This window comes from Trypanosoma cruzi, genomic scaffold (genome assembly GCF_000209065.1).
Source record: "Trypanosoma cruzi strain CL Brener 1047053517161 genomic scaffold, whole genome shotgun sequence".
Lineage (NCBI taxonomy): Eukaryota > Euglenozoa > Kinetoplastea > Trypanosomatida > Trypanosomatidae > Trypanosoma > Trypanosoma cruzi.
The window spans coordinates 215,667-235,530 of NW_001849569.1; the positions used below are offsets into that span (position 1 = coordinate 215,667).

Sequence of the window (19,864 nt, forward strand, 5' to 3'; positions counted from 1 at the left end):
CGGCGGTACCAAAACAACTTCGCGAGGCTTTTCAGTTGCAATACGGCCGCGACGGATCGGTAGATGTGGTGGAGGAGGTGAAGCGGCTGTTAACGGTCGTGGTTCTCTCGCACCAAGAGCGTTGTGGTTGGGTTTACCTTGTCTGGACAGGAAAGCAGTTTGATGTCGTGGAGTTTCCTCACGGTGCGTGCCCCATTGGCAGTGATCTCATCCCACTCCTGGCGATTAACGTGCATGAAGGCGCCTATTCCCTCGACTACGGTCTTTCGGGACTGGAGCAATACGCACAAAACTACTTTAGGGCGTGCAATTGGTTCCTCGCTGAACGATATTACTTGCAGGCGACGGGGAGGGGGTCGAGTTGCGATGCATGAACGCGTCTGGTTGAGGGGAGGTCATGCCGCAAATAGCTTCCGTTTTTTTGTTGTTCTCCATGCTTTCTCCTCTCTTGACTTTTCCCGCGTCCGTGTCACAACAAGGGAGAAAGGGTTGGGGGATTCTGTGCTGTGCGTGTCTTTTTCCCTCTCTCATTGTTGTGGAGTTCACTTTTCCCTTTTTTCTGTCATGTGCCTTGTTCTCTCTTTTTTTGTATGCACGCACGCACATTTTTTTACTGCTATGCATGGCATTTTAGGTTTTCGCATTACATTCAATCGTCCGTTCTTCCAACTGCCAAAATGATTCGGGCTCCTCGCCACGTTTACTCCGCCCTCATAAGGAACACCACCACGATTTCTGTGACGGTGCTTGTCACCTATTCCATGCCGAACGAAATGCCCCAGGAAACTGTGCAATTGCTCATTCCACCAGGCGAAGAAGCAAGAGCGGAGCGGAAATTGGTGGAGGAAGATACAGTAACCTGGACAGGCTTTATTAGCAAGGTTGCCGTTGAGGGTGGGCAGTCTATGAGTGCTCCTTTCCTGGGAGTGTTCTCTCCCGTGAATGACTACCGGATTGACATTCGGTCATTGTTTGGCAAGCTGTTGCTGGTACCAAGGGGTCACCCCGACTCAGGGTGTTGTTTGATGTAAGTGCATCGTTTGTTTTTTTTTTTTTTTTTTTTTTTTTTTTTTTTGCGTCTTCAAATTGTTGTAATGTTCTCCATTTTAGTGTAATTGTGCAATTCTGAGAGCGTGTGAAAGGAATGTCCGCGAGAAGGCTGGCTACCTAAATTAATATTTCCTCATAAAACGAAGATATTTTTCTATGCCTTCTTTTCCTATCTTATGAATTCCAAAGGAATTCCGCGATCGAAGAAAACAAGTAACTGATAGCGTTGAGACTAATTTTTTCTTTATTTTCTATTTTTGTCTTTCCACCTCGCCGCGGCGTCTTGTGGTTGGAAGACCTCAAAGTGTACCAACTCCCCGGTAACGCATGCCTTTGATTATAAATGGTGCATCAGTTCACGATGGTGGCTGTCCGTGCGTATATGTGTGGAATATTGATCGGGGAGCTGGCGAGCGGTCTCCAACTATACCACTATCTTTTTCCATCTTATTTTATTCATAATTTCAGCATTCGGCCAGCAGCTCAGCCGAATATTCATAATTGTGTCGGATTTATGCCGTAATAATAGATTCATGCATTGATTTTTTTTTATATTATTATTTCCGAGCGTGTTTGTTTCTGTAAAGCGCTTAACGAGCATATATAAATATAAATAAATATATTTGCGTGTGGGTGTGCAATTTCTCTTGTTGTCTTCTTCCTCTCATCTTTGGTTCTGCGCAAGCGACCGCTCCAGCCACAACGAAGACATCCCCTCACAATGTCCTCCCGTCAAGGCGGCAAGCAGAAGCCTCTCAAGGCTCCCAAGAAGGAGCGCCTGGATGACGACGAGGCGGACATTGCTTTTAAACAAAGGATGCGTGAACAGCAGAGGGCCGAGAAGGAGGCCATCGCTAAGCTTAAGGGCGGCAGGAAGTAAAGGACTCCTTCCATGGCCCATGGATGCACGCAACGAGGACAGTGAGAGGGGAGAGAGTAGGTGTAATTAGCCGTAGAAAATAAAGTTGTGTCTTCTTTCTTTAAAATACTGGTCGTTATGCATTTTGAGATGCACTGTGATTGGTGTGGATATCTAGATGGTATATATATATATATATATATGTATATATTGCGTTTGTTTGTTTTTTTTTGTGTGTTAATTTCCTTTATTATTATTATTTTGACTTTCTGAATTGTTTTACTTTTATCTCTTTTTTTCTAAAAAATAAAGATAATTCTGCCTGACTGGAAGAGGGGGGGGGGTGTCGAATAAAAGCGAAAAACTGTTGTTGTGTGGAAAAGTCAAGTTTGGAACCGAGAAATGATGAGTGATACTGCGGAGGCTCACTCTACCACGTCTCAGCCTCTGACGGAGGAGCATCGGAAGCTTGTCTTCTCTTTTATGCGCATGCTTCGTGGGGTGAATTCACCCGACCCGGAACGCGTGAACACCATTGTCAAACTGCTTGGAGATGAATATGGCGTCAACCCCGCCGGTGTGGGCGGATGTCATGACACCGGAGTGGATGTTTTTGAGGCCTTTTGCCAGGCGCTTCAGAGTCAAGAGTCGAAGGAAAACATACAGCAGAATGAGAAGTTTAAGGCATTTCTCGATCTCATTCAGAAGAAGGGGTACTTCGCAGGGGCAGAGCCCGGGACGGAAGAGTATGCAAGCCGCTTGGAGAAGGCAAAGCAGAAGTTTGAGATGCGGAACAACCCGTACCAAGGGATGAGCGCAGAAGAGATTAAGAACAAGGGCAATGAGCTAATGGGCATGGCAAAGTACAAGGAGGCCATTGCGTACTATACGAAGTCTATTGAGATGGAGCCAGAGAATCACGTCTTTTTTGCCAATCGTGCTGCTGCGCATACACACTTAAAGGACTATGACAGTGCAGTTATTGATTGTGAACGTGCCATTGCCATTAATCCAAATTACTCAAAGGCTTACTCCCGTTTGGGCACATCACTTTTTTACCAAGAAAAATATGCGCGTGCTGTCGATGCCTTTGCAAAGGCCAGTGAACTTGATCCTACGAATGATCGATACAAAGAGGACTTGAAACAAGCGGAGGAAAAACTCAAACTTATGGGAAATGCTTCACCAGGAAGTTCTGCGGCGGGCGGTTTTCCCTTTGGAGGAGGGGTGCCGGATTTCTCTCAGATCGCACAAATGATGAACAATCCCCAGTTTATTGAGACCACCACACGAATGTTGGAAAATCCACAATTCAGCCAACTGGTAGCAAACATGGCCTCACGCTTTGGAGGTGGGTCAGCGAATCCGGAAGAGCTCCTTCAATCTCTTGGAAGTATGGGCCTAAGTGGGACGAACGACGATGGTACAATGCGCACTCCGTTTGGAAATATTAATCGTGAGCGCCTTGAACAACTTCAGGAGGAGGAGGTAAAAAACAACCCGAAGTTCCGCGCGATTATGGAAGACGTGCGACAAAATGGATTTCAGGCATTCCAGAAATACATGGGAGACCCTGACGTCATGGATCTGATGGTTCGGTTTCAAAACACCATCATGGGTGGGAACAACGCAAATTCATCTCCATAAGAGGAACGAATTCAGAGAATTTCTAATATATATATATATTATATTATATTATTTCCTTTCTTATTTGTCTTTATTTTTGTAAAACAAGGGAAAAAAAAAGGAAATAATAATAATAATAATAATAATAATAAAGAAACGATATTATTCCATCTTTTATTTATTATTATTCCGTTAACTTCATGCCGGATGCGAGTGATGGTGATGGTGGTGGTGGTGGTGGTTGAAGAAGACATGAAAAATTTTACTTGTTTTGGGAATACTGTTTGTTTTTAGTTTTCTTCTTTTTTTTTTTTTTTTTTTTTTTGTTGTACGCAAAGAGTCCATGGGGCCCGTAGTTGTCATTGATACGTTTTGAAACAGCAGGGGAGAAAGTAGAATTAAAAAAAAAAAGGAATGGACTGCGGTGATGCGGACGGTGCCATTGCCGTGTCCGAAATAGAGGCCTCGGAGCGCAACGCCGTTTTTTAATACATCACTCGACGGTTGGCAGGGAGTGTTTTGCTGTCGGCGCAGCCTCAGGGACTTCAAGACATGTTTTGCAATTGCCGGTGCCCGGGCTTTTCAGAGTAAAGTAACACCATGACAGGGGGGGGACGGTGAAACTCTTAACGGGGGCAGGTGTCTGCGATGGAGCCGGGGACGCAATTTTCGATCCCGCGAGGGGTGAAATGCGCGGTATTCGGTGGATTTGACGAACGATGCGTGAGCTTTTAAATGTGATGAGGGAAATTATTTGCGTCCCCGGTCGAATCGCGTGCCTTCAGCGCAGATGAAGATTTTAAAGGAGCGGAAGAAACGGCAAGAGCAGCGCGTGTACGTTGTCAGCGTCCCCGAAACGTTGGGTGGGCCGCACCTATTCTCGTTATCTTATTTGTTTTCTGTTACAGGAGAGACACACATCATGGAACGTGAAGCACCTTCAGTTATTCTAAACAACGGCACGGTGTTGCATTTTATAAAAGTTATTATTTTTTTTTTTTTCTTTTTACATATATATAACAAAGTAGTGGAGTATCGGGCTGCCGTATTCGACGAAGGGGCGATGAATGCGGGCGCAGTCCCCGTAGAGGGTATACTGAAGTACATGTTCACCAGCAATTTAACATGGCCCCTTACCATCATCATCATCATTCGGAAACGAAAGAAGAAATGTGTATCCTTTCAGTGGTGGCTTGGCTATCTGATCATGAAGCGTATTTTAACCTGGAAATTGAACGCACTGAGGAGCGCATGGCCAAAGCCATGTGGCAGCATGAGAGGCTTTGCTCGAGAACTCCGTGAGAAATCTGTCAACGATTGTAAAAGTTCAACAGGTATTGTAAGTGCCGAAGGTATAATTGAAAATAATTTTCTTGTTTTTTTTTTTTGTTGTTGTTGTTGTTATTATTGGGCGGGTGGATAAGAAAAATATCTTCGCATGCTTCTTTGCGTCTGTTGGCTCCCATTGCGATTCCTATTTTGTATTGTTTTCTTTTGTCGTTGTTGTTGTTGTTGTCATTGTTTTTATTTTATTTATTTATTTATTTATTTTTTTTTTTTTTTTTTTGTGTGTGTGCGTGGACTCCGGCTTGTAGCCAACACGCTGCGCATTGGGGGCGGCGGAAACAAAGTTTATAACAATCATCATGGATGAAACCGAAACAAATGCCGCCGAGTTGCCCATAGCGTACTACGTGCTTCTGGCTGAGTTTGACATTGACACCGGATCCTGTTTACGTGTGAAGTATCCGTCTGTCACGTCACGGGTGGAAGAGAGCACACATGTCGAGGGAAACACATTGTGTGGTGTGGCTGAGGGGGGGAATGACGTATTGACGAAGTGGTTTGATGTCTTGGGCTTGGATGACGACTATTGCGCAGGTCACATGTTACCGGATGGTGCCGAGAAGCAAGTGGTTAGCCGAACTATTTTTATTCTCAATCGGTCCAAGCCTGCGAATGTGGATTGCTTTCCCGTGTACTGTTTCACGTTGGCGGGGTCAACACGCGCGAAGGAGTTGGAAATAACTTGTCTAAAATCGAATGCACAGTCGGAATGGGTACGACACACGTCAACTGGGGAAGCATTTCTACATGAGGAGTTGCATTACAATCAAACTACAGGGGAAGTACTTGTTTGCTCCAAAGGCAGTGTGGTGTGGGGCCCTTTAATGGCCCGAGCGCCCGACGCATTTCAAGTATTTCCTACTCTTCCAAGGAGGGTTGCTGCCTTTGCCCAAGAAATAGAGAAGGGGTTTGCGTCACAGAACGCGAGTGGAGCAGGTATAAGAGATTCCTTGGAAAAAGGTACGGCGCCGTTTTCAGATAGTACTTTGGTGTCACCGGCAAATATTGCGGGATATTCATTCTTTGTGATTTATGTTGACTCGAAGTATCATGGATTTTTAACGCAGTCGACACAACTGGAGCTGTTGATGAAGTCGAAAACGATGCCACAACCACCACCAGGGGCAGGAACAACGAGAGAGGAGGAAGGGAAAGGAAACTCGTCAAGTAGGGTTTTGCACCGCACCGAATCCTCCAATGTGCCGCCCCTCTACGGTCTCTGTGCAGTGGTGACGCGCCAAGATTCCTCCGTCAGACGTGGTGGTATCAGTAAGAGTGTGGCTCTTTTAGGGCCCAAACTGGTATGGCTTGAGTCTTTTTTCCCAATTCTTGTTGAGACGGCATTGCAGTGCTGCGATATAAAAGGAAAAACAGAGGAGGCATTGGAGCAGCAGACGGTCCTGGTGAGACGCTGCTTTGAAGCTGTTGAGGAGGCGACATGCGCCTTAAAACGCTCTATTCGCGACGTAGCAGGAATTTCTTTGGAACACGAAGTTATGCGTCGTTTCACCACAAGTGGTAGGCAGGCGAATGTCTCATGCGCTGTCTTGCCCTTTGGGACGTCGCACAGTTTGCACATTCCCCTTTTTCCTGAAATGTACGATTTTGTTTTTTCGCGATATGGTTTGGAACAAATGGTTGAGGTTTGCGGCGCATCCTTTTGGACGGTTGTTATGGTTATATTATTAGAAAAACGTGTTGTGGTTCTCTCCCGACAAGGACTTGCTAATGACGTTTGTGAGGCCGCGTTGTCCCTTGGTCTCATTGGTAACCTGTTGGACCCTCATTTCGTGACAAAAAAAGTGTTTCCCTACACATCTGTGAATGGGCTCTCTCATTTTTGCAGTGTTCCTGGATACATTGTGGGCACATTAAACCCTATCTTTGAGATGCAGCACACCTGGTGGGATGTTCTATGTGATTTGGACAATAAGTGTGTCGTTTTGGCTCCCGAGTGTAATAGCATCAGCCAATGTAACGGCACCGGGATTGTTGGTGGAAAGACAAGCGGTTGGGCGACACAAGATGCGCAGTTTGCCAAGGATATCCTTAGTAAAGTCTACCAAATGAAAGTTATGCGAAAATCATTACAAGAACGGAATCACATGATTTGTTTAATGCTGGAAGAATACTTTGCGTTGATGATCATGGTGGGTGAGGCGCCTGACCACATCCTTAGTCGTTTTATGCAAACGAATTTTCTAACACCAAGTTTGGCTCGGCTTCGGGCGCTTGCACAAGGAAGTTCACTTTTCAGTGGTATGCCAGGACGTCTTCTTCTTCCTGGTGAGGATCCATCGTTAATTATTGCTGTTGCCACTCTACGCCGAGCTAGTAACTGTGATGAGATGGAGTTGATACGAATACTAAACCATCTTCTTAGCTTTTTATGCTCATCTAAGGAAGTTATCCTTCTGTTGCGGCGCATGCCACTAGCTCTGGGGGGTTTGAATCCACTTGCATCGCAGCTTCTTCACACCTCACCTCTGGTGCGTCAGGCAGCTCTGGAGCTGATGCGACGTGTGGAGGTCTTTCCGCCTGGTAGAGACGCCATTGCAGCGATGAATAGTTTTTTTTGCATGGTGTACGAGTCGGCTTCCCGGGATGCATAACGTCGGTTCAACGGAAAAGTGTTTGGACCGATGTTTGGACTTATGATGACGCTGCATGGATGCTGTTATCACAGATGAGCAACTGTAATGGTGACAGAATCCGGTGCACTTCCTTTTTTTTTTTTTTTGTGTGTGTGTGTGTTGCTTGGCGCGTATTTGAGTGTGCCGTTTTTTTTTTTTCTTTTCTTCCTTTTTTTTTTTTTTTTTCTTTTTGCTTTGAAGGATTTTTCCAATTCAACAGCGTTATTATTTGTGTTACGATTTCCAGTTTCACAGTTGCGTGCATACCACCACCACCGCCATTATTATTATTATTATTATTATTATCACTTATTTGACGGTTTTGTTGTTGTTGTTTTTTGATTGGCGCTGCCCGTGCCCGATGGACAAGTGGGTTGGGCGGGTGCAGGCGGTCTCAAACAGCGTGGCTGCTGTGGATGTTTCTGTTGGGGATGTTGTGAAGGCGCTTTTAGCCGTCGCGGAGCAGTACGCGACCGACATGTCTCCGGTGGAGGCGATGGGTAGAGCCATCAGTCAGGGCGTCGCAAACGCCTCCGCGACCCTTGTTAGTTGCCTCACAGATCTTGCCACAATGAGCGAGGCGATGAAAGACGCCATGAACGCAAACCCAAAAGAGGCGCATAGTCTGATGATGAATCTTTTTAATGTTTTTGTCAAACAGCTCACAGTCTACTACAAGGAGAATTATGAGGCTTTCAAGAAGGCAGAGGTGACGCTGCGCCAGCAGAGGGCTCTATTTTCGAGTCAAAAAAGTGAGATGGAGACAAACAACGACAATACGAGCGATTTCACGCTTCTTCCAGCAGAAGAACCATCACCTTTTAATGTTTCCCTTGTGGCGTTTAATACCCCTAAAGAGGCGAAGAGGAAATCCACCGATGGTAAAAAGAAAAAGACACGTGATTCCAGTAAAGATACCTCCGTGGTCCTTACTAGTGAACAGCATAGCGAAAAGCAACAAGGGAAGCCGGCGAAAGGTGAGGGGGGCGGAACGAACGTATGCGTTGATGCACCTTCAACAAACGTCACCGAAAAAAATGAAACGGTACAGCAGGGGAATGAGGGAGATAGTCCAAGTAAAGTGAAGTCTTTTTCAACGGAGCCGGTGGTAACTGTGAAGGAGCCTATATATCTCCACGTGGCCTCAACGGTCGAGGATGCACTTGGACGTCTGGTGTTGTCTAGCAGACCAAATGTTTTTACCGCACCAGAAGTGGTTGAGAATCGGGCTCCCATAGCTACGTACTACATTAAACTTCCAGCACCAGGATCAATGGGGCCGCTTCTACTCTCAAATTATATTGCGTTAGGGGATGATATGCAGGCAGACTTGATGTGTGACATTCTTCAGTCCGATTGTGTGGAAGTGGTACCATTTGAGTCGCCTGCCGGGGAAATCATCGTGGAGGATCCATCAGACCTTCACGAATTGCCCGCTTGTGGTTGGCGTGTAGGCTCCAGCGAGGACCATCGGCAAGCGTTTTATACTCTTTATATTTTAGTAACTCGTGGAGAAAAAATGACACCTTCACTCCTGATTCAGGAATCCCTTCTGGTTGATTCGGAGTCGCAAGAGGTCATGCACGAAATTACTGCAGTTCCAGATGCACCACAAATTGCCAAAGTTACAGTGCGAGGTTTTGGCCCAGCGCCAGCGCGGAGCGCCTCACCAACAAAAAGATACACTAGCGATCGTCTGTTGGCTATTGTAAATATTACAAAAAGCACATACGAAAGGAATGGTTTTGTAGAGATAAAAAAGGAAGAATTGCGTGCATTGGTGCAGCAAATGCACGCGCATGAGCTACAGCTGCTGCGAGAAGAAGAACTACTGACAAGGCCGAATAGCAATTTAACGACGGCAGCGGCAGCGTTTCAAGGCACGGTTGAGTTGGCGTCCCTTGAACAACCTGGAGAGCAGCAGGGATGGGGTTTGACTGACGTGGCAAAAGGGGCCGTGCGGGGAGCCGCTGCTGTTGTGTTGGCCCCTGTTTCTGTGGGTAAAGTTGTTGGGAACGCCGTGCTTGACGCGTCGGGTGTAACAGGTGCCATTAAGCAGCAGAAGGAGGTTCTTTTTCGAAAGTCTTTTCCAAACCTTTCTTCTGAGGAGATAATTGAAACGTTTAGTTGTGCCCTCGTAGACGATGGCAACCCGATCCCAAAGCAAGGCTTTGTTTTTATCACCCCACGCTGGCTTTGCTTCCAGGCCGGTCTCTTAAGCGCAAACTTTAGCTTGGAGTGGGATGAAATTAGAGATATTCAAAAACAGCGAACTGTCAAGGTACTGGAAAACGCCATTGCTATACAAACACACTTAGGTGGGACGTACTTCTTAACATCCTTTGTCCAGCGAGATCAAGCCTATGCTGACATGATGAAACAATGGCTAAGAAGGTAACCCGCAATTATTTTTTCGCTGCGTTGTCTCGTGCGTACAACAAGAATTTTTTATTACTTTTGGAGGGCGGTGTTCTTGTTGCTTTTGCTTTTCTTATTTGTTTTTGCAGCGCGCACTGGCGGTTCCTGTAAAAAAAAAAAAATAATTTCCCTTTACTGTTCGAAATATAGTGATGCATATTGCAGTGCGTCGTCCGTGAATGTGCTGCTGTCGCCTCTCTCAACTGTACGTATCCCGTCGCAATGGACCCCGCGTTATTATTGGTTTCACTTAATTATTTTACCGCCGTTTTTGTTTTTGTTGTTATTATTGTTTCTCTTTTTTTTTTTTTTTTTTAGATTTTTCTGTTATCTTTTCTTCCTCCTTGTGCAAGATATGTATTTGTGCGAGTTGATCTTTTTGCTTTCCTACACCCATAGCAGTCAGATGTAAGCAACTCCCACCGAATTGGGAGGGGGGGCGGTGTATATTCATTGTTTTTTGTTGTTGTTTTTGTTGCTTCTGTGATATTACTGCAAATATTATTCTCCACGTCTTTTTTTTTTTTTTTTTTATTCCGTTTTTTTTTTTTTTTTTTTTGCTCTTTTTTCTTCTTCTTTTCCTCGGCTGTGCCTGACGCTCAATTATTTGCACGGTGGCAGCGAAGGAAGGAAAGGTGGGAAGGAGGGGGGGAACCGTTCACACACGCTCTCATCGCCCGCCCGCCCCACCCTTCAACCATGTCGGACCACACTGTTTATCCGAAGCCACTTGTGGTTACGGAAGAGCGGCTGAAGGAGGCTCGCGAGAAGCAACTGAGGCAACAAGCCCTAAAGGAGGCACTGGACGAGCAAATCGCACAAACTAGACGACGTAGAATCGATCATCACGCTCTTAGCAAGAAGAATAATGTGATGAAGGAGGATGGGGTTCGGCGGCAGTACACGTTCACTTATGAAGACGGTCACGGTAGATTTATTCAACGGGACGATTCCCCAGAACCTCGTGAGCAGCCAACCCGGACAATCACTGGCACTTCGACTGTCGATATGACAAGTGATAACGCTACCGCACTGAGTATAATTTCTGGGCACAGAAAACCCTTGGAGCTTGTCCCCAGCAAGAATTCTCAGTCAAATTCCTTGCCGCCAAATTTCTCAATGAGCACATCGGAAGCAAACCCTTTAGTACCAAAAAGAACCGAGCACAGCGGCCAATCCCTTCCGGTGGATTCCGGGTCCAGTAGTAGAAAACAAAACGGCGGTATGAACAATATCTCGCCGAGAGTACGTGATTTGTTTCCGCAAGGCGCATCCCCTAAGAGTGGTTCGAAGTCTGCGGAGTTAGTCGATGAAGGGGGCTGTCAGAAGAACTGCCTTCCTCGCAACTTCAACTTGGAGGATGTTAAACGGTTGCTACAGGGGCCACAGGCATCGCCGCGGCCGGCGCAGCCTCCTGCTGGTGGAGGTCGTTCCCCATTTCCTCTGCGAAATATCCCCCAGAAGCATCATACGGGTCACCTTCCCCCGCTAGATCCTTTAGAAGGGGCAAACGGTAGGCGAAAATCTGAAGAACCTTCGACGGGAGTCGACCTTGCTTTTTCGCCTCCACACGATTTTTTAGGCGCTCATCCTCCGAATGTTAAAAGCCCGCGGCTTCTCAAGTTGAAACAACTATCAACACCACGGCGACTCTCAAATGAAGGACGTGGCCGACCCACTGTAAATGCTTTGGCACCTCGCAACGGTCAGGCGCGGGTGACAGAAAATACGGTGGAGCGGCTGCAAAAGGAGTTGGAGTCTCGCGACGTTCAAATGGCGAAAATGAGGGAAAAGGAGAAGAACTGGGAGGAACAGGTCAAACAGTTGAAAATAGAATTAAAAAGTGCCAAAAAAAAGGAGCGGGATTTGAATAGACTAGTCAAGGAGGGCCCGAGAAGAGCGGAGACGGCGCCTGATCAGCCGATTCTCTCCCCGCCTACGCTGAGTGCTCCAGGATTACCTGCAAAGAAGGGTTTTGGCGCCCCATCACCCCCTGGGCAGGGGAAGAAACAAAAGTTTGCTCGGAGCCGTGTATTCAATCAACAAACATTCCGTCCTATCAGTGCGCCCTCCGATGCCGCCTCAAGCTCCTACGTCCCTCAAGAAGAAAATGTGGCATCACTTATGCAGGAGTCCTTCAAATGTGCTTCTGTTTTGACGCGAAAGACAGCATTTGGTTTACCTGAGGAAAATGCTAACCGTCCTGTACCCATAGAATATGAACATCTCCTGCAATTTGTGAAGGAACAAATCATCACTCAACAGCAGGCGGATGCGTTGTGGCGTCTCTTTAGTAATGAGGAGCCGCCATTGACTCTCCTACGCCGGCAATCTACAGTAGCTCAACCCTCTGATACGACGGTGATTACCAACACTGACAATTATTTAGTTCTTGAGAACGGAATAGAAAACTCTATATATGATGCTAGTGATGCGAAACGGAAGGAAAAAAATTTTAATGAAGAAATAGACAGGAAGGAATTAGTTTGCAGCAATGGGCATGGCCATGAAGAGCTTGAATTGGAAGGCGATACCTTTGAAACATTTGCAGAACTTCACTTGGAAGAGTCTTTTTCTCAGGAAGAGGCGGGTGATGAATAAAAGCGAAAGCTGCTCAGAGTCTATGTATTTGTGGTGTATGAGTGGGAACATGATGTTTTGGATTAGCGTGTCTGCGTGTCGACACATTTTTGCTATCAGAGGATCAGCTTTGGGCTGACAAGTAGAAGTACAAAAAAGGGGTGCTGCGATTGGTTACCCTTTCGATTTTCCTTTTATTTATTGCTGTTGTTATTTTTTTTTTTTTTTCTACGTTTATCATTATTATTATTATTCCATCCATGTTTGCAGCTTTTTTTTTGCTGTTTGTATGTGCATTTTACTTGCGTGCTTCAGCTGCTGTGACTTTTTCTACACATATATACTTCATGTTGTTACCCATCGGTGTCTGTATGTATATGTGCGTATGCGTGTAATATGAAGAATGTACAAATTTCCCTGGCAGTGTTTTTGTGTGTTTGTTTTTATACATGTAACCGATGATAAGTGATGCTGTCATGTTATGTTGTTTTTTCTTTTTTTTTTTTTTTTTTTCTTTTTTTTTTTTGCACTGCTGCCTCAATTCTTTTGCGTGTAGTTTGGTATTCAATGATCGTCAACAATGATGAACGGAGCATTGACTTTAGTCAAAACCCATCAGGCGAACTAGATGATGAGGTGCTCACATCCCTCCGTGACGCATTACAGGGCAATGACAACTACTGTAAGCTTGTTTTTGACAACAATCGTCTAAACGACGACGCAATTGGCATTCTGGCCGCTATTTTGAAGGGATCTACCCCTATTGAGCACTTGTCTCTCTCTTCATGCCAATTTCGTGACGTGGATTTTACGCATATTGCCAACGCCCTCTGCGTAAAGAAAGTGTTGAGGCACCTCGATTTGTCAAAAAACCCCGAAATCACTAGCGCGGCTGCAGCGGATCTTTCACGGGTCATTCGAACACTGCCGTCATTGCGGACCCTTCTGTTAATTGGAACAGGCCTCCAGCCAAAAAACTGCTCAAATATTCTTGCCGCGTTGAAGCAAAGCCCGTCCCTCAAAGTGGTGGAGTTGCCGTACACGGTGGGCTTCAAAGTCCTCGACAGCTTCCGGAAAATTCTTGAAGAGAGGAACCGTGACGAATTAGAGGATTTGCAGAAGAAGAAAAAGAAAAAAGCCGCGAAATCTGAGGCAGCGCCGACGGATTCGGGGGATGGGGCTTTTTGTTGTTCCAACTGCGAAACGTGGAAGGCGACTTCTATGCCAAAACTTGTCTTGCCTCCGATCCATGCATCTCAAGCAGCGGGACAAAAACCCCTCTCGAAGTCATGCGGCCCCTCCAACTCTTTGCGGATGATGGAATTTCGTTGTTGGGCGGACCCGGCTGTTAAAAACGCCGCCGTCCACCTTCATGTACTTGACAAACGGTGCCATCTTTGGGAAGTTTACCAGAAGGAAAAAAAAGAAAAAATCCTTGCAAAACGTGGTGTAGACGAAAAGAATCGGGCTGTAAAAGTACGCTCACGTTACGGTGGCTATGATGCCTGCCCAAATCTTTAGTAGTTGAGAGAAGAATAGCAACAACAACAAGAAAAAGGAGACACACCTTATAGTTGCGTATATGGTTAGAACATAGTCTTTTGTTGTTGTTGTTGTTATTTTTCCACAATGATGACGGTGTTGACGGTAATTGGAGGTATGATAATTTTCTCTCGATTCATACACCTGGTGGTTTATTTTTTGTTTGTTTGTTTGTTTGTTTGTTGTTGTTGCTGATTTTGGTGGTGGCTACGGAATGGAAGGAGTAATATTTATTTTTATTTCTTTCTTAGCCGATTTTGTTGTTGTTGCCGTGCGACACGCATCTTATGTTTTTGCGTGATAAAAATGTTTTGGTTCCCTCTTTTTCCTGCATGTTTATTTCGATCTTTTTTACTCTTGCTTTTTGCGTATACTCACTGGGGCTGCGTTGTCCTTTTAGTTGTTTTTCGGCGCACGCTCATTGAGTACGCCCTCTTCCTCTTTCACTCATGTAGGTACTTTTCCGTGTACCTATCTCTCTGTCTGTCTGTCGGGAATTGGCTGTGGCTTGCTGTTGTTGACATGATAACATCTTGTGTTCTGGGATTTGTTGTTGTCTTTGTTTTTGTTTTTTTTTTTTACTTCTGTACTTATGTTGTTTTTTTCTGGCGGCTCTGCGAAAGGGGAGTACTGAGACCGGGAGGGGGCGTTTGTGAAACTGATTTTCAATGCGTTACTTTAGAGTACTGCACAATTTTGACGCACAGGACGGTGTGGAGCTTACCGTCAAGAAGGGCGAAACTGTTTTCACGGCGGAGAGCGAGGTGCGGGAAGGATGGATCAAAGTGGAGGTTCTTCATGACCCGAGGCGACGCGGATTTGTTCCGTTCAATTACTTGCGCGAGACGACAGAGTCCCTTGCGAGGGAACAGGAGGAAGGGAGCAGAGGCATTGGAAGAGAATCGGGTGGGATGTCAACCGCATCCATGACACTTCAGCCCTCTGCGGTTCCAAGGGAGACATCTGTGACGTTTACGTCCGGTGCGTTAGATTACGGTGATAGACTGCAGAACATGTACGGTGTTGGCGCCTCGGCCCCAAGCCCGGTGTCTCAGCGCAGCCGGTCTGCCGAGCAGGGCATGAAGCGTGTAAATGAGAACTCAATGGCAACGGCAACAAAGGGGGCAGTGATGGAGCCTTTGCTGCCCTCCCAAAAGGTGCCGTCCTCGCCTCCCAGCGGTGCGGATCCTGTACCAGAGCGATCACTGCTTAACAATCCAAGTGCGATTGTTGAGGCGTTTATGAAAAACGAACTCCATTTCAAGCAGCTCATCCGGCAGCGTCAGGATGCTCTTGCGCAGATGCGAACAACAGTCGAGGAAGCGATGTCCGAGTTAGCAGCGTGCAAGGAGAAGAACTTCACACTGGCGCGCAAACTTCGTGAATTGGATCAATCCGTAGAAAAGGAACGGGGACGTTGGAAGGAGCGAATCATGGAAGAAAAGGCGTACATCAGCCGATCCATGTCTTCCGAGTAGTTTGTTCCTTTGCTAACCAGCATCTTCTTCTACACGTTTGTTACACTTCCGCGGAAGGTATAGAGAAGTAATAAAAACACGGAGGGACGCGTAGACAAAAACTCCGCTTCCAACGGTTTAATTGTATTATGTCTTTTTGCCTTCTTTCTACCTGCATTTTCCTGTCATCCGACATTTATTAATGTTTTGTTTTTATTTTTGTTTTTTTGGTTTCCAAGTGCATGCAATTACTTGTTTTTATTATTGCTTTATTATTATCATGACTCTCTACTTCCATCGATGATAAGTTGTGTTTTTTTTTTTCTTAAAATACTGAGAAGAGCGGTAGGAAAAAATGAATAAGGAAAGAAATAAGTCCGGGTTGTCACCTGCTGTGACCGTATACGGCAGTCTTTTATTAAACATCGTCAGCAGTGTTGGTGTAGTTATTATAAACAAGCGTCTTGTGTACATGGAGGCTGGTTTTCGGTTTGGAATTGTCCTTACGGTTATTCACTTTATCGTCACTTTCTTGGGATGCCTGTTGTTTGCTTGGCTGAAGTTCTTTGAGGTTAATAGCATCCCAATACTGAAGGTAATTCCCATTAGTCTGGCATTTTGCGGGTATGTGGTATTCAACAATCTCTCGCTCCTTACGAACACAGTGAGCGTGTATCAAACCTCAAAGATTGCCTGCACACCTCTCATTGTGTGGATCGAGTACACGCTTTATCACCGGCGTGAGAACCGACGGACATTGTTATCTCTAATACCCATATGCGTGGGGGCCGCACTCACGGTGTATTCTGACGCCAGCCTGAATCTCATGGGAACTCTCTGGGCGCTTCTGGCAATTCTTTCCAACTCCTTATATACAGTCTGGGGAAAGACAAAACAGCTGGAACTGGAGGTGACATCCATGCAATTGTTGATGTATCAGGCTCCGCTTAGTGCCTTGCTGCTGGTTTTTGCTGTTCCCATTGATGGTTTAGGGGAACTGGTTTCTTTTGAAATGACATTCAAGGCAGTTTGGGCGATTGCACTTTCATGTCTACTTGCATTTGGTGTGAATTTTTCGTTTTTCTTGTTTGTGGGCCGGACCTCCCCTCTTACTATGAACGTTGTGGGGTACTTCAAGACGGCGTTGGTCTTTGTTGGTGGCTTTATGTTTCTCTCATCGGAGATGAATGCAAAAACTTTTAGTGGGGTCGCGTTAACTCTTGTAGGGTTGTTGTTTTACACCCATTCCAAGATGAACGGGCTGTCAGCCCCGTCGTATTCAAGAGAAAAGATTTAAGGCGCAGAGTGCCTGCGGGGGAACGTGGGGGAGGGGGTGGACGAAGACCGAAAGAAAAAAAAAAAAACATAAATAAATACATTGATGGAGTCATGTGTGTGTTTGCATGGACAGGGTTAATTTGTAGTAATACACATCGTATCCATCCGTGTCCATACATCATGTTTCTTTCTATTAAGTCTCTTTTCTTTTTTTTTTACTATCGATGGTGCCGATTTATTTTGAGCACTTATGTAGTGTTTTTTTTTTTTTTTTTTTTTTTTTTTCGTATTGTTTAAGTTTGTTTTATTTATTTATTTATTTTTCTTCTCCTCTCCTTCTCTTTTGGTGGGTTTTTTCCGCTCAATTTTATTATTATTATTATTTTTTTTTTTTTTTGCTTGATGTTTTTGTTGCCTGTTGGGCAGGCAATTCAAAGAAGCGTTTGATAAATAAAGAGATTGGTCGATGCATATAAACGTATGTATACATATACATCTTTACATGCAAAGAAATTTACTTATATACACGCGGACATTTTTTATTTGCGTTGTTTGAGAAGATCACGCACATGACTGAGTTACTGGAGGGTAAATGTGCATGTATGGAGGAATTTGCCGCGTCTGCGATACCCACTGTGCTGCTGTTGTGGCGCGGGAGGACAGACGACGCTGCAGTGGCACACGGGAGTCATTTGGATGTGGTCCATCAGTCGATTTTGCTGTATTTGCTACGGACACTTGATGGCATGTGCGGATCGGATGTGAAATGCGTGGAACAAACAGAAAGTGCGCTGAAACTGCGCCTTCTCCTTTGGATTTCTTTCAAGGCGCTGTATTTGGAGCCCCCCGGCGGCGGTCATGAATTCCCGGGAAAGTGGAGAAGTGAGGTGCTTCGTGACAGCAAGGCTGCGGAGAGAATATTGGCGTCTGATATATTTTTGGGCAATGGGGGTGCTGTACATTGTCAGAAAGTAGAGGTCTTGTCGTGGCTTGTGGTGGAGGTTCTTCTTCAGTACCGTTGTTATTGGAGGCATGTAGATATATGGGGTTCTGTTGAGGGTTGCCGCTCGCATCCGTTTATTTTGTGGGCCGTGGGGAATCTCAGTGAAGTGGGCACCGAAGGAGCCCGTCCGTGGACACTTTCGTGCGTGCAGCAGCGGGCCGTGGAAATGATTGTTTTGCTTGGGGCCGACGCCGTGTTGCTTGAAAGAAACAGAGAATTGTTTACGGACGCCTATCTTCGCACGCTTGTTGCGGCAGGGCGTGAAATTTTCACCCCCGAGCTTTTTGGGGGGTTAACGAGCAGCATTCGTGACGGTTTGATCCGCGGCGATCGTCTGTACCACGACGATCTGTGCGTTCTTTTGGAGACTTTGCGCCGCCACGTGTCTGTTGACACAGACGAAGGACGCGTGCGTGATTTGCGGAGCGTCATTGATGTTCTTTTAAATACAGCGTGTCCCTTTTCTTGCGAAAAGGAGATTATGCGTGGCGTGGAGGCGGTCTGTACATGGTTTGAGTTGCTTGGCCTTCAGGTGGACTATCGCCACGTGCTCATGGAGGGTGCCATTGACGGTGAGGTGCTGCGCTCCGGTCTTTCGCTGCACGAGGTGCAACAAATGGGCATCCGAAACGAAATGGACGCCACGTCTTTGCTGCGAGTTTTAGCTGCCCGCCCAAATCGCAGAGTGATGCCTGGTGATTCACGAATGTGAGTCCATGTTTGCATGTAACTTCGTTTTCTCTCCCTCTTTCTCTCTTTGGCCCCAGCTCTGTTTTCCGTGCGTGATGTTTATATAAATGCACATTCAACCCTGCTTGTAGATTTGTTGGTGCAGTTGGCGTGGTATACATTTCTTTTTATCTTTTTCTTTTTTTTTTTTTTTTCTTGTATATGTATATGCCGTGTGTAGTTGTTGTTGCTGCTTGTACTTTGCCACAGGGCAACCGCACCGTCAGCAAAGCAAGACCGTAAACGACGAAAGAACGCTCCCAATGGTGTAGACCGGCCGATTCCCCAATCCGAAGGGTTAGCAATATTTATTGGTATCAATAGAAAAGTACATACATACAAGAAAGTGTGTATATATATACATACATATACATATATAAGAATAAAAATTAAAATAAAAATAAAAAAAAACGAGGTGCTTGGAAGTTTTCTCAGAAGAACTCAGCGATAAAAAACGAAAAAAAAAAAAAAAAAGAAGATCGCAAGGGAAAACAAACAATCAAACGTCGACCCGCGCAGTCCGGAAACGCAAACTGGGGTGGGTAGGTAGAGGAAGTAAAACGGAAAGCGGATTGGGACCCACAATAACTCCAAAAAGGAACCCCAGGCGGGGTCAGAGCCATGGAAAATGTCTCTGATAACCACATGAACGGAGGTAAAGGGGACGACTCCGTAGAGGATCTTCACGCCTGTGACAGTTTGTTTGACGAGAGCGGCTCCGAGGATGATTTACTTCTCGCCGCTAACGTTGAAGAGCAGCTTCTGATGCCTTTCTCGTGTTTTACCGAGAAGGATCTACTGAGCGTCTTCAATGTCTCCACACCGTACGGTGACCCTGTGCGTCTGCATCCCGAAGAAGCACCTCCAAAGGAGACGCGACTGGAGGGCCCTGGGGTCCTGCGGGGTGTTCGTATCCCTTCGCCGAAGAAGAAAAAGGAAACATGCACGCACCGGAAGAATAAAAGCAGCACGGAGAAGAATACTCGACCTGCAGGCAAGAGGAAAGAGAAGCCATCGAATACTTCCTCAAATCAAACTCGACGCCTGCGCACGAAAGGGTTCATGAAGGCTCTTACACCAGATGACCTCAAGGACGATGAAGACTACAAGCGCTAGTCATTCACAGCTTCTGAGTTTTGGGCTGTTAACACCGATGGGAACGGGAGAGATTCCGCAATTATTCCCGATCCCGGCCAAATGGGGGTGTTTTTTGTGGTGATCCGATGCGGTCCCACAAAAACTGGGCTTATTGCTCCCAATGTTATTGAAAACGAAGAGAGGAAGAAAGAAAAAACAAAAGGAGAAAAAAGAGAAAAAACTATGTGCGTACTTCTTTTTTTTT

General features: G+C 45.8%; 12 protein-coding genes across 12 annotated transcripts, besides 27 other annotated features; all 12 read left to right on the forward strand.

Annotated features, from left to right (window-relative positions):
• On the forward strand, window positions 1-374 carry Tc00.1047053511737.3 (superoxide dismutase, putative; the record flags this gene model as incomplete). The annotated part of the gene is made up of 1 exon (XM_804707.1): window positions 1-374. A coding segment is annotated over one exon (374 nt), but the record flags the coding sequence as incomplete, so codon positions are not given.
• Window positions 1-19,864: a sequence feature (heterozygous, Esmeraldo-like haplotype).
• Window positions 591-1,031, forward strand: Tc00.1047053511737.6 (hypothetical protein, conserved; the record flags this gene model as incomplete). Its single annotated transcript, XM_804708.1, has 1 exon — window positions 591-1,031. One exon carries the CDS (start codon window positions 591-593, stop codon window positions 1,029-1,031), a length of 441 nt encoding a protein of 146 aa, XP_809801.1.
• Window positions 1,040-1,075: a microsatellite.
• Window positions 1,261-1,362: a mobile genetic element.
• Window positions 1,592-1,613: a sequence feature (AT_rich).
• Window positions 1,650-1,675: a sequence feature (AT_rich).
• On the forward strand, window positions 1,772-1,930 carry Tc00.1047053511737.9 (hypothetical protein, conserved; the record flags this gene model as incomplete). Its single annotated transcript, XM_804706.1, has 1 exon — window positions 1,772-1,930. One exon carries the CDS (start codon window positions 1,772-1,774, stop codon window positions 1,928-1,930), a length of 159 nt encoding a protein of 52 aa, XP_809799.1.
• Window positions 2,092-2,120: a microsatellite.
• Tc00.1047053511737.10 (hypothetical protein, conserved) lies at window positions 2,312-3,556 on the forward strand (the record flags this gene model as incomplete). The annotated part of the gene is made up of 1 exon (XM_804697.1): window positions 2,312-3,556. One exon carries the CDS (start codon window positions 2,312-2,314, stop codon window positions 3,554-3,556), a length of 1,245 nt encoding a protein of 414 aa, XP_809790.1.
• Window positions 3,580-3,610: a sequence feature (AT_rich).
• Window positions 3,659-3,687: a microsatellite.
• Window positions 3,749-3,777: a microsatellite.
• Window positions 3,830-3,860: a microsatellite.
• Window positions 4,507-4,555: a sequence feature (AT_rich).
• Window positions 5,030-5,058: a microsatellite.
• Window positions 5,064-5,102: a microsatellite.
• Tc00.1047053511737.20 (hypothetical protein, conserved) lies at window positions 5,182-7,494 on the forward strand (the record flags this gene model as incomplete). The annotated part of the gene is made up of 1 exon (XM_804698.1): window positions 5,182-7,494. The coding sequence occupies one exon, from the start codon at window positions 5,182-5,184 to the stop codon at window positions 7,492-7,494; it is 2,313 nt and encodes a 770-aa protein (XP_809791.1).
• Window positions 7,663-7,707: a microsatellite.
• Window positions 7,796-7,829: a microsatellite.
• Tc00.1047053511737.30 (hypothetical protein, conserved) lies at window positions 7,877-9,913 on the forward strand (the record flags this gene model as incomplete). The annotated part of the gene is made up of 1 exon (XM_804699.1): window positions 7,877-9,913. One exon carries the CDS (start codon window positions 7,877-7,879, stop codon window positions 9,911-9,913), a length of 2,037 nt encoding a protein of 678 aa, XP_809792.1.
• Window positions 10,201-10,248: a microsatellite.
• Window positions 10,449-10,513: a sequence feature (T-rich).
• On the forward strand, window positions 10,633-12,534 carry Tc00.1047053511737.40 (hypothetical protein, conserved; the record flags this gene model as incomplete). Its single annotated transcript, XM_804700.1, has 1 exon — window positions 10,633-12,534. The coding sequence occupies one exon, from the start codon at window positions 10,633-10,635 to the stop codon at window positions 12,532-12,534; it is 1,902 nt and encodes a 633-aa protein (XP_809793.1).
• Window positions 12,700-12,767: a sequence feature (T-rich).
• Window positions 13,001-13,039: a microsatellite.
• On the forward strand, window positions 13,081-14,034 carry Tc00.1047053511737.50 (hypothetical protein, conserved; the record flags this gene model as incomplete). Its single annotated transcript, XM_804701.1, has 1 exon — window positions 13,081-14,034. One exon carries the CDS (start codon window positions 13,081-13,083, stop codon window positions 14,032-14,034), a length of 954 nt encoding a protein of 317 aa, XP_809794.1.
• Window positions 14,206-14,239: a microsatellite.
• Window positions 14,602-14,634: a microsatellite.
• On the forward strand, window positions 14,724-15,533 carry Tc00.1047053511737.60 (hypothetical protein, conserved; the record flags this gene model as incomplete). Its single annotated transcript, XM_804702.1, has 1 exon — window positions 14,724-15,533. One exon carries the CDS (start codon window positions 14,724-14,726, stop codon window positions 15,531-15,533), a length of 810 nt encoding a protein of 269 aa, XP_809795.1.
• Window positions 15,868-16,809, forward strand: Tc00.1047053511737.70 (hypothetical protein, conserved; the record flags this gene model as incomplete). Its single annotated transcript, XM_804703.1, has 1 exon — window positions 15,868-16,809. One exon carries the CDS (start codon window positions 15,868-15,870, stop codon window positions 16,807-16,809), a length of 942 nt encoding a protein of 313 aa, XP_809796.1.
• Window positions 17,049-17,075: a microsatellite.
• Window positions 17,089-17,203: a sequence feature (T-rich).
• Tc00.1047053511737.80 (uncharacterized protein) lies at window positions 17,360-18,505 on the forward strand (the record flags this gene model as incomplete). The annotated part of the gene is made up of 1 exon (XM_804704.1): window positions 17,360-18,505. One exon carries the CDS (start codon window positions 17,360-17,362, stop codon window positions 18,503-18,505), a length of 1,146 nt encoding a protein of 381 aa, XP_809797.1.
• Window positions 18,644-18,680: a microsatellite.
• Window positions 18,874-18,901: a microsatellite.
• Window positions 18,899-18,933: a microsatellite.
• Tc00.1047053511737.90 (hypothetical protein, conserved) lies at window positions 19,144-19,638 on the forward strand (the record flags this gene model as incomplete). Its single annotated transcript, XM_804705.1, has 1 exon — window positions 19,144-19,638. The coding sequence occupies one exon, from the start codon at window positions 19,144-19,146 to the stop codon at window positions 19,636-19,638; it is 495 nt and encodes a 164-aa protein (XP_809798.1).
• Window positions 19,791-19,840: a sequence feature (GA-rich).